This window comes from Petaurus breviceps, unplaced genomic scaffold (genome assembly GCF_028583685.1).
Source record: "Petaurus breviceps papuanus isolate PSGF00001 unplaced genomic scaffold, PetGlider_PUasm1.0 90752, whole genome shotgun sequence".
In the NCBI taxonomy this organism is placed as follows: domain Eukaryota; kingdom Metazoa; phylum Chordata; class Mammalia; order Diprotodontia; family Petauridae; genus Petaurus; species Petaurus breviceps.
Window position 1 is genome coordinate 14,562,977 of NW_027187336.1, and position 12,473 is coordinate 14,575,449.

The 12,473-nt window shown below is 36.8% G+C and overlaps 1 protein-coding gene across 4 annotated transcripts in view; it reads left to right on the top strand.

Moving 5' to 3' along the window:
- The first annotated feature begins 496 nt into the window (after positions 1–496).
- Positions 497–12,473, top strand: part of HNMT (histamine N-methyltransferase) — a 162,041-nt gene continuing 150,064 nt past the window's right edge. For 3 of the 4 annotated variants that reach the window (XM_069067859.1, XM_069067857.1, XM_069067858.1), the window contains exons 1-2: positions 497–745; positions 3,730–3,782. In XM_069067859.1, coding sequence (XP_068923960.1) covers positions 609–745; positions 3,730–3,782 — 190 coding nt within the window. In that variant the 5' untranslated portion in view covers positions 497–608. The remainder of the gene's footprint in view (positions 746–3,729; positions 3,783–12,473) is intronic. The other variant, XM_069067856.1, reaches the window with a different exon arrangement.

The window sequence follows — 12,473 nt, forward strand, 5'->3', positions numbered from 1 at the left end:
TTTTTCCAAAGGCCAAATTAACATTAAAATGTCACTCTGTTGAACCTTTTCCCACCTAGAAAATTGGAAAATGAAGTATTTTCTTCTAGGGGTTTGGAGAGAGACAACAAATCCATCTCTTCCATTCTGATTTTAGTATATGATTTTATATCCACAATAGCCAATACTTTCTTAAGCGTGAGGTTCCTTTGTTTTTGTTTTGTTTTTCCAGACTTTCAGCTTTTCTCCTTGGAGATGACTTTGCTGGGACAAACACAGGAGAAACGAGAAATGAAGCCAAAGTAATCTTGGTTTTTATAGGTCTAGTGAAAAAGCCCCCTGAGGTTTGAAACAAAGTTGCAGCACTGGGATTTATTGCCTGGTTTTATTACTTTTTCCCCTTTCGCTAAAATAACAATTCAGCAGGGGTTAAAGTCTCTGGAACCAAGTCCAGTGGGGCATTTTATATGCTAAAGAGTCCCGTTCCAGTGGCAGCTACTCGAGGACCCGCTCCCCACAAGTCTTAGTTCTGGAACGGGGGATGGGAAGAGGGTGGTGGCCAGGAGGAGGAGCAGGGTGGCGGGGACAGAAACTTCCCTTCCCCTTCTGCCTTCCTCAGAAAACCAAACATGGCATCTTCCATGAGGAGCTTGTTTTCTGATCATGGCAGATACGTAGAAGCTTTTCGCCTGTTTCTTGCTAATTCCACGGAGCACCAGTGCATGCAGAATTTCATTGAGGAGAAGCTGCCAGGCCTTATAGCAAGGTAACAAAAGACAGACGCTTTCTCCAGAAGGACAGACCCCTGGGAAACCACAGCCCCTGCAAGTGATCAGTGCATGCTGCGGGGAGGAACCGAGGCTGGGCATGTGGTGGCAAGGGAGAGTTACGGATTGCTTCTGCTGCTCATTCTCTCCCTACCCCTCCTCGTCCCCTACCTCCCTCCCCGCCCCTCCCCCAACCAAAGGGCTTCAGTCCAACCTTTCATTTAGGCATTCCACCCAATGGCCCTGTTTGCAATAGGAGCCTTTTGAGCCACAAGTAGGTAAGAGTTAACTATTAACAGGCACCAAATACATTTTCTAGTAAAAAGATAACAAGCTTTTAAACTCAGATATTTACATTCCTTTCTCCCTCCATCTCCTCTGTCTCCCCCTTCCATCCCCTGTCTCTCCTTCTCCTTCCTTCCTTCCTTCCTTCCTTCCTTCCTTCCTTCCTTCCTTCCTTCCTTCCTTCCTTCCTTCCTTCCTTCTTTCCTCCATCCCTCCTTTCCTTCCACCAACCCCCTACTTGCCTAAAGTTTGACCTGCCACTGGACATCATTTTTAGCTCTCCTGTTATTTGTACTTGTTCAGTTCTGTTTCTACGGAGCAAAAAATCATTCATATTATCCTTAGGTCGCAGATAAGGTTTCCTCCATTTGTGTTTTCTGGATTAGCCTGAATTTTAAACTGTCATTAAATAGCATTTACCACTGAAACGACTGGGTGCCCCTTAGCCTTAGTAATATCCATTTAAATGTGTTTCCTTATGTATTATTATGATTATCACTTCACTTATCATTTACCAAAAGAAAAATCATTAATGTCTGTCTTTTCAGGCTAGTATTAGCTATATGACCCTTTAAAAAGAGAGTTCCTCCATTATCAGTGAAACAGACTCTACAATCCATGAGGTTTGTGTGTGTGTGTGTGTGTGTGTGTGTGTGTGTGTGTGTGTGATGAATGTGTTCAATTTGTGGCAGGACTGATAAGCGTTATGAGAGGACTAGATCCTACACTCTAAAGATAATCAAATCTCCTGCCTTGGGGATGTGGATTTCAATAAATTAACAGAAGTGTTGGGTTAGGGCAAGGGAAAAGATACTGAAATGGGTGAGCTTTAGATCCTATCTATGGCTGCACCAAATCCCTAAATTCTGTCCTCCCCTGGTTTGCACTCTGGTTTCTCTTAAATTTTGTCATTTGGCCCATCTGACAATAGCAGAGGAGGGAGTCCTCGGCTTGAATTTTAATAGGATCTCTTATGCCTTTCCCAGGCCTTTCCAGTTTTCTTTTTCTAGGGACAAAACAGTTATGTCCCAGGTTCAGTGTAAAAATGGCATTTTATTTTCTTGTAATAGAATACTAAAGTCCCACTGTGATGCATTGCCAAGTATGTAAGTAAGCCTGGGTTCTGGAAGGTTATGCCAGCAGAGCACAAATTTTGGCAAGCCTCTCTGTGGTAGAAAAGCTTCAGTTAGGCACTAGGTGACAGGCTGTCGGTCTGTTGTCATAGCAGCAGGCTAGTGAAAATTAACTAAACTCATCCACAGATTAGGCCTAGGACAATGAATTTTTTGGCTCCTGTGACTCTTTAAGACCATCAATTAAGTTGTTGTGGAGCTGTGATCTATGTTGGTGGAGTCTGTATTCCACATCAAAGAAATTACAGAACATTGACATATTATAGAATGACAGAATTTGACAGCTGGAAGGGACCTAATTCCTATCTAGTCTAACTCATACAAGAAAGGAATGCCCCACTATAAAACAACCCCCCAAAAAAGATTTATTGAAGTATAATAGAATATATTATATATAAGCTATATAATAAGAGTACAGACCTATAGCTGAAAGTACCTTCGAGGTCATCTAGTCCAAACCATTCATTTAACTTTCAAGGAAACTAAGACCCAGAGAAGTTAAGTGATTTGCCCAAGTTCTTACAGGTAAGAAGCATAGAAAACAACATGATACAGAACAGGCCTGACACTGTTATTCACAATCTGATGATCTACTCCATGAAAATACCAGATGTTTACTTATTTATTAATTTTGGAGCACCTATAATATGCAGTGGGGCTATTTGTATTCATACAAAGGAAATAAAAGATAACAGTGCCCACACTCATTGGATGTCCATTCTAATTGGGAATACAAAATAGGAGACCAAATGAAAGAAAAAAAAAGCAAACCAACAAAAAAACCCTAAAAACTAAAGAATTTTCAAAAGCAAAGTGAATATTTGCCCTAAAAATGCCAGGTGATATAAAGCAAAGAGATACTTGTACTGTAAGTCTCCTTGGGAGAGAAGACTGAAGTAGAGTTTGAATAATGGAAGGCAAACTGTGAAGGATCTTGTTAAATGCTCTTAGTTCATTTAAACAATATATAACTTAATAGAAATTCACGAGATGTCATTCTGTTTCTTGATCTTAAGTCCTACGAACCAGGAATAGGTACCTTCTTCTCAATGATTAGTTCAACTTTCCCATGTCCACACATATTCTTCTGTTCCTTTTCTCTCAATTTATAAATGAGGAAACTGACCACAAGAGGCAAAGGGACTTGCCCAAAGCCAGATAGGGAAAGCATAGAATAGGATTTCTGGAAGAAATTTTAGGGGTCATTCGGTTCAATCCTTCTACTATCCACTAGTGCCTCTCCAAATTCTTCTCTATCCAAAGATGTACAGTCTTCCATGAGGAAAAGGACTGTTTTTTGAGGTCCTCATTACTTGGTACAATGTTTTACCCAGAGTCATTTAATTAATTTTTGTGGGACTGAGTTATTGAAGGAAACAAATATCAAGGTTTTTTGCTTGTTTGTTTTTAACTCCCAGTTGTAGAGATTTTTATTCCATTTTTTTCCCCCAGGGCAGGGGTGGGGTGGGGTGGAGAGTTGTGTCATCTACAACTAAACTTTTTGATCAGATTTTCCACAACTCCTAGCCCCCATTTTAAAATATGTAAATGTGTTTTATTTTCAGGATTGGAGACACAAAATCAGAAATTAACATTCTAAGCATTGGTGGTGGAGCAGGTATGAATAAAGATTTGTTTCATGATTTGCATATTTTTCTACAAAGAATCATGGTTATATTCAATAGAAATGTTGTTAATGCCATAATAATTCCTTTTCTTTTCCCTTATTAGGTAGATTGAATTATTATCTTATTCTCTTTCTCTTGATGATGGTGATGATAATAATGATAATGACTCGACTTAGCATGGTGGATAGAGGACTGGTCTTAGGGCCAGAAAGATCTGGGTTCTAATCCTCCCATCTTTGACAAGTTACTTAACCTCTCAGTGGCCAAGACAACTTTCTAAGAATAGTTATTTGTGTTGGTAAAGAGAATTTCCTTACCAACAGTCCATATAGTAATGATAAAACAGATTGAGAGAGAGAGAGATTTAGATAATTGTTATCTTCATTAATGAATCAATATGAAATAATAGAGTGTTGGACTGGGAGTTATGACTTGGTTTCAAACTCCACCTAGGACACCTGATTATGGGCAAGTCATTTAATTTCCTGGAAACTTAATGTAATCTCTGAGACTATAAAATAGAGATGGTTTGTGTTCTAACCTTCTGTCAGCTAAGATAATTCTCACATTGGCAAAGTCACATACTTAACATAACAATGTATTATCATTAATAGTATTAATGATACTACTACTTCAATTAATAATAATATTTGAGGCAATTTGTAGACCTTTGTACTAGTATTCATACCACCAAGTGATATAGTAATAGATATAATTTTATTATCCTAATCTATATATGACAAATATATCAAGATTGTATTTTGTACAATTTTTCCAAGTCATCAAAGGCCTGGAAGGGACTCTAAAAAGCCATCTCAGGTATATCCTTGTCTTGGTACCAAAATTACACACCAACCAATCCTTAAAGTTAACTATCTATATCTTTTCTTTAAGTATATCTGCTGAAGGAAATTCTAAAATCTCACCTAGTAGTCACTGACTCACATCTAGTCCATTCCATGTGGTATTTGTTTAATGTCTTAAATTTAAATTTAATAGTGTGTGTATATCCTAATAGTCAGCCTCACACTGAATGTTAGAAGGTTTAAAAAATGGTCAGTTATCTGGCTATTTCCAAATATACAGATATCTTGAACATAATAGTTTCTCAACAAATACATGTTGATTGATGTTGGTACCACATCTAAATTATTTATTCATTTTCATATTTTTATCCACGTTCATCTCATATTCCTAGCTTGAATCTAGTAAATATATACTACCGAGTGCTGTGTGTGAGACCACATTACCACTAAAATCACCACTAGTCCTTTATGGAATGGAATGGAATGGAATGGCTTTTCTTTGACAGAAAGTGGCTTAAGGTATAGCCACAAGAAAGCCAGAGAAATCTAACTTATGCCCCAGAAAACAAAATGCAACTGAAGAGCCATTCAGACTCAAGAAAATTCAAGGAACAAACAAATATATTGCTAGGTGGGAAAATTTCCAAAAGCTTGCGGCCAAAAATAATCCATTGCTGATGATTGACTTTTGGGTTGAGAGAATTCACAGGTACTAATTGTCTAATTAGTTTATTATAACCAGGTCCAGCTTTTCCTATGTGTTCTGAATATAAGTTACATAGGCCAAACAGGCACTATGAATATCATATCAGAGTTTCACTAGTGCTTAGACAAGGGGGGAAAAAGGATTACAAGGAAAAGTAATTAAAAACAATCCATACAAAGGCCAATTTAATTGACCTCTTAATACAAAGTTAATTGAATTCCTGATGTACACTTAGCCAGATGCTCTTAAGCTAGCTGGAGAAAGGAATATTTGCCTATTGCAGTGGTCCTTTAGAGTTGTATCTAGCAGCTGACATATACCACTTAAAAAGAACATGAGAAAGAATTGCAAGAGATTTGAACCTGACTGAAATTAAACACTATATTAATAGCATGAATTCCTCCAGGCGTGATATGAGTGACCTTTTGGGTCACTTTGAGCTATAACTTAATTTCCCCTAAGGTATGAATCAGATTCACTAGAAATGCCCCGGAAGAAGTCAAGTTATTACAAACTAGATTTTGTTTTCCTTGGTGACTACCCGAAATCAAATGTGATGCATGGTTTTTTGTTTTGTTTTGTTTATTTGTGGTTTTTGTTTTTTGGGTTCTTTTGAAAAGTGTAAGAAAGAAACCATTCTGAAATCTTTGTTGATCCATGATTTCATCACAGCAGTATTTTTGGATATCCTATGAGTAGGTTATTCCTCCAACAGCAGGTTATAATTCATCCAGAGCTATATGACTCTAGTCTATGTACACGCACAAGTTTCCACAGAATCCACCCAACATGCTGGGAGCCTTCTTTATGCTTTGTGTTTATTGTTTTGATTACCTACAGAGCAAATGGATGTTCCATCCATCCATCATCTGTCACTATTACTACCTGACCATGTGTGTCTTTCTATCCACTGCCTGGAACACAGTAAATACTTACTTTTCCTTAAGTAAAGCCACTTAATAAATGTTTATTGATTGATTGACTGATTCCATCTTTTATTTTTTCCCCAACCATGCATTTCTTTGATGGCATCTTTTATGGCCTATGTAATCCTTGGTTTGTAAGTTGTGTGCAGCCTGCATGTGATCATCAAGCCCTTTTTAAGACATCTTAACCTGAAGTCCATTAACTTAAATGTAGAAATATATACACATATATGTATATGTTATCTCATTTGATCCTTGCCATACTGGGAAGTATGCTATTAGCACCTCAATTTTACAAATTGAGAGTAAGTCAAGGTTTAGTGACTTGCCCAGAGTCACACACCTAGCAAGCATCTGAAGTTATATTTGAATTTAGGTCTTCTCAACTTCAAGGGCAACACTCCATCCACTGTGCCACATAACTACCTGTTCAGACAGATACACAGAAACAGAGGCAGAGAGACAGGGGCAGATAATTGTATTTCAATATAATTGATTTCCTTTGTAACCCTTTGTATTTTATTATTTGCTTTTAATAACATTGGTCTGAAAAGCTTCCCATAGGATTCACCAGATTTCCAAAGAGGTCCACAATAACACAAAGATGAAATTAAGAACTCCTGTTTTAGAGAATTGTTGACTTTACTACTTTGGCTAAAACCCATCATCTATAACAACACAAGTTTATTGAGCATCTCCTTTTGTAGGTTTATGAACCATATGGTAAAAAAAAAAATCTATGATAACATTTTTGGAAATGCATTTCACACCCAGCTGCATTCAAATGTATGAAGTCTCAGTTATATGTTCATGTTGGAGCAGATTAAGAAAAGCTAGGTACTTGGGGCAATATGGGTATCCTCTCATGATTAGTCATTACTTTCCATATAATTTGTACTATAAAAAGAATTGTGGACATGTTTTAAATCAAGGACATCTTAAAAAAAATGTCCTTTTTTGCCAGTATGTTAAACTGCTTGTTGGCTTAAGGAGAAGTATCCCAAGAATTGGGAAAACTTCTTATTTCAAGAAAATAAAAAAATATTAGCTGGACAACCATACTTAGGTAGAATCAAAATAGATGGACCAGTAGAGAGAAGCAGCAAGGCCTTCTACAAAGGTGTTCAGCAGCTCTTTGTGGAAGCTGAGCAAGAGCTGGAGCCTTGAGCAATCCAAAAGAAAGGAAATCAATGGTAACCTTTTTATGTGGCCTTCAAGTAATCTCTCACATCAATAAAACACTACAGATAAGCAGGTACTGTGCTACATAGATTATACTTCTAATGTAGCAAGGTGTGCAAAGTCCATTTCTTTTGTGTATGTAGGAAAAAAACAAAGATCAAGGGGGAAATAAATCTTCAGCCGAAGCTTAAAAAGTGCTGGATTTATAGGGCCTAAACTAGGAAGTATGAAGTCCTACTTTTTGAAGAGTTGAAATAAAATGTCTCTCTTTATTATTGTTGTTAATCAGAATTATTTCTTTCAGTTGCCTAAATTCTTCATTTTCTTTTAATTTCAATAGCATCTTTGAGATATTGAGAATGATTTTATTCCATGTGCCTAAATCTCCTTCAATGTCTTTTCTGAAATAGCCTCAGTCCTATTTCCTAACATAAAACTGCCCTGTGAAACCTCATTATTATTCACCATTTAAAGAATATTATCCATGTGCTTGATGGTTTAGAAAGGGTGAGGGAAAAAGCCCCTGGCCTTCCTGGGATGGATAGGAAGCTCTAATTTTACTGTATATAAATTTAGGCCTAGAAGGAAAATCCCAGAAGGGGATAATGGCTTATGGTTTCTCATTGCTCTAGGCTCTGCTTTAAGGAGAACCACGTTATCTGCCCTGCTGTTCCCTGTTTATGTCCAACTGCTCTAGGGCTTTATAAGGAATGGGCTGAGGTACAACTCAGATGAATTCACTGTACTCAGATTTCTGCTGGCTTTTATTGACCTATTGTGGGACTGAGCCCAATGCCTTAGTATAACCCATATAAGTATGTATATACGTCAAATCACAGAAGATCATAGGATCATAGGTCTATAGCTAGAAACCATGTAGTCTGACACCCTCATTTTATAGATGAAGAAATTGAGGCCTAGAGAGATTAAGTGATTTGTCCAAAGTCACAGTGATTTTGGTAAGAGCAGATCTGAGATTCAAACTCACATCCTTTGATTCCAAACCCAGTTTCACCAAATACTATCACACACAATAACTATTTTTGTCTTGTGTATAAGAATATGAATGTCATATTCTTGGTGAATTATTTGAACACATAGTAGTTGTACATATTATACAGCTCATATAATTTTAGAACTTGAAAGGAAGTTAGAGATAATCTACCACCTTTATTTTAAAGGATAGTAATAAAAATAATTGTAATAGCTAGCATTTGTATAACACATTGTGGTTCAAAAAGTGCTTTATACATATGGTATTATTATCTTAATTTCACAGATGAGGAAACTGAGGGACAAAGAGATTAAATGATTTGCATGGGATCACATGGCTACTAAGTGTATATGAGGCCAGGTTTGAACTCAGCTCTTCTTCTTCCCCCCCCTCCACATTCCCTGTGTTTTTTTTTTTTAGTTTATTATTTATTTTTAATATTTTTTAAAAATTGAGTTCCAAATTGTCTTCCTCCCTTCAGCTCCTCCCATACCCAGTGAGAAGGCAAGTAATATTATATACATTAAACCTGTGAAATCATGTAAAATATATTTCCATAAGTTTTCCACGTCACCAAAAAGAAAAATAAAGTCAGAAAACTGTACTTCAATTTGCACTCAGAGTTTATCAGTTCTCTCTCTGCAAATGGATAGCATTTTTCATGATGAGTCTTTTGGAATTATCTGGGGTCATTATATTGATCAGAGTAATTAAGTCTGTCAGAGTTGATAATTATTATAATATTGCCATACAGTATTGCTGTTACTGTGTACGATAATCTCCTGGTTCTGTTCACTTTATATCAGTTCATATGAGTCTTTCTAGGTTTTTCTGAAATCACTACCCTCATTTTTTCTTATAGTACAGCAATGTCCCATCACAATCATGTATCATAACTTTTTCAGCTATTTCCCAATTCATGGGCATCATTTCGATTTACAATTCTTTGCCACCACCAACACAGCTGCTAAAAATATTGTTGTATATATAAGTCATTTTCCTTTTTCGTGGATCTCTTTGGGGTACAGATCGAGTAGTGGTATTGCTGGGTCAAAGGGTATACACAGGTTTATTTTTATTTATTTTTTTATTTTAAAGCCCTCTGGGCATAGTTCCAAATTATTTTCCAGAGTGATTGGATCAGTTCAGAACTCCAACAGTTCATTACTGTACCTATTTTCCCACATCCCCTCTAGCATTCATCATTTCTGATAAGTGTGAGTTGGTATGTCAGAATTTCTTTTAAATTTGCATTTCTTTAATCAATAGCGATTCAGAACTTTTTTTCATATAAATATTGATAGCTTTGATTTCTTCTTCTGAAAACTGCTGGTTCATATTATTTTACCATAATCAACTGGGCAATGGCTATTATTTTTATAAATTCAACTCAGTTCCCTACATATTTGAGAAATGAGTCCATTATCTAAGAAGCTTGCTATAAAATTTTTGATACTATTTCATTGACTATGTTACCTTTTAGCAAAATGTAGTTTCCCTGCTTATCCCTTTTAATTAGGTTGATTTTTGCTTTTGCTTTGTCTGAGATCATGATTGGTATCCTTGCTTTTTTTTTTTTTTAATTTTCTTTTGATTATATTTACTACAATAATTTTTTTGGCTTTTTTTTTTTTGGAGGGGGCAAGGCAGGGCAATTGGGGTTAAGTGACTTGCCCAAGGTCACATGGCTAGTAAGTGTTAAGTGTCTGAGGCCGGATTTGAAGTAATGTCCTTCTGACTTCAGGGCTGGTATTCTGTTCACTGTGCCACCTAGCCTCCCCAGTATCCCTGCTTTTAAAAAAAAAAAATTCTTTTTGTTACCTCAGTTGAAGCATAATAGATTCTGCTGTAACCTCTTATTTTAATTGTGTGTTTGTGTGTGTGTGTGTGTATGTGTATGTGTCTTTCTGTTTCAGATGCTTCTCTTGGGGAGGCTAGGTGGTGTAGTGAATAGAGCACTGGCCCTGGAGTCAGGAGTACCAGAGTTCAAGTCCAGCCTCAGATACTTTACACTTACTAGCCGTGTGACCATGGGCTAACAAGTTACTTAACCCCAATTGCCAGGCCTTCCCCCCTCCAAAAAAAAAAGCAAATGTGTCTCTCGTAAACAACATATTGTTGAATTCTGGTTTCTAATCCATTTTCTATCCAGTTCCATTTTATGAGTGGAAACTAAGGTTTTCTTGACTCCATGTCCTGTAGCATTTTACCATCACATTACCTAGTTAACCAGAATAGGTCAATATAACTTCTCTGGGTCTCAGTTTCCTTAGTGATTTGCTCAAGGCCATACATTGAGTCAGTGGAAGAATCTGGACCATAATCTTGTCTTCCCCCTATATGGCATTAGGCTAAGCAGATGTAAAATGTAAGCTTTGACTTCACTTCATCAAGAATGGCATTTTTCATAATGTCCAGAGTGGGTTTATAGGGAATAAATTTTTTATATTAATTTTGACCCCTCCCATAAGAATACTGATGAAACTCTAATGCTGCCAGAAATCCTTATATTGTTAATATAAGAGACAGGGTTAATAGAGAGAAAGACCAGGGGATTTGGAGTTATGTAAGGGCCCAAATAGAAAAGAAAAGAAAAGGTCTGGGAATCTGGGAGTAAGGACAAGACTCAGTAGGGGTCACATATGAGAGGAATCAATATGTCACTCTGGACAAAAGGAAGCCAAAAATCTGTCTGCAAGGTGAAGAAATGTAACCTTCCCAGGTCCCCATGTACATTACTCATTTAACTTGGTTACCACCTAAATAGCCATGGCGCAGAGTTAGAGACTGACTAAGGCGCCTAAACACGTGGGCAGCTTTTAAACTCCACAGAATAGCTTCTCATCTCTTATAACTCAAAGGGAATAAAAATAGCTTTAATGACATAAAGCTATAACAGGAGAAGAGGAATAAAGCAAGAATAGTGTCTGTCCTATTGAAAAGATACTGATACTTGCTCATTATATAAAGGGTTCTGATGCAGTGTTACTGTGCAGCCCATTAGAAATTATTTCATTATGTGATTATAGTTTAGAGCAATTGTTAGAATTTTTTAAAATATCAAATATACCCTTGTTATATGTACATAATGAGTTTTTCTTAATTATGTTCTACTGTTTGACCCAGCTATTGCTCCCCTTCCCCCCCCATCCATTTATTACATTTAATATCTAGCAAAATCCTCTTCTGATAACATCATTATGGTGAGGAGGTGATTCAGGGTTCTTGAAAGCTTTGCCAGTTGTTGGCTTCCTCTGAAATAACAGCTCAATTATTACCTTCTACAAGAGGCCTTTCCCAGTTCCCTAGCTGCTAGTGCCTTGCCACCTAAGATCACATTCTATCTACTCTGAATTGATCTTATATTCACTTATTTATATTCATATTGTCTCCCTCTTTAGAAGGTAAGTTCCTTGAAGGCAGACTGATTTTTGCTGCTTCTTTTGTATCCCCAGCTCTTAGCAGGGTGCTTATCAATACAGTGATGCTTACAGGTTCAATGAAACTGTTTGCAATGTTTGCAATGAACCATATATCTGCCTTCTGAGAACCAGCCTAGGTAAATTAGGAAAGATTGGTCACTAGAAAAATGAACAATACATATACACACACATATTTTGCTCACAGCAACTCTTGAATACCATCTTCTAAGATGTGAAAGGCTCAAAGTGGTCTTAGGATTTGAAGATAGGAAGAAAAGAGAGATAACTGGAGATAATGGGATCTAATTGCCTTATCTTATAGGTGAGGAAGCTGAGAAGCAGAGGTGTGACTTGCCCAGTGTGTGTGACTTACTACACAAGTAATAAACAGGAGAACTGGGTTTGGAACCTATTTGTATCCATACCACTGAAACCATTGATCCTTGAAGGATAGGTAAATACTGTGCTTAAAGGCAGGACAGGATATATGATTTAAAGAAGCACCATTAAGAAGAAGAAGAAGAAGAAGAAGAAGAAGAAGAAGAAGAAGAAGAAGAAGAAGAAGAAGAAGAAGAAGAAGAAGAAGAAGAAGAAGAAGAAGAAAAAAGAAGAAGAAGAAGAAGAAGAAGAAGAAGAAGAAGAAGA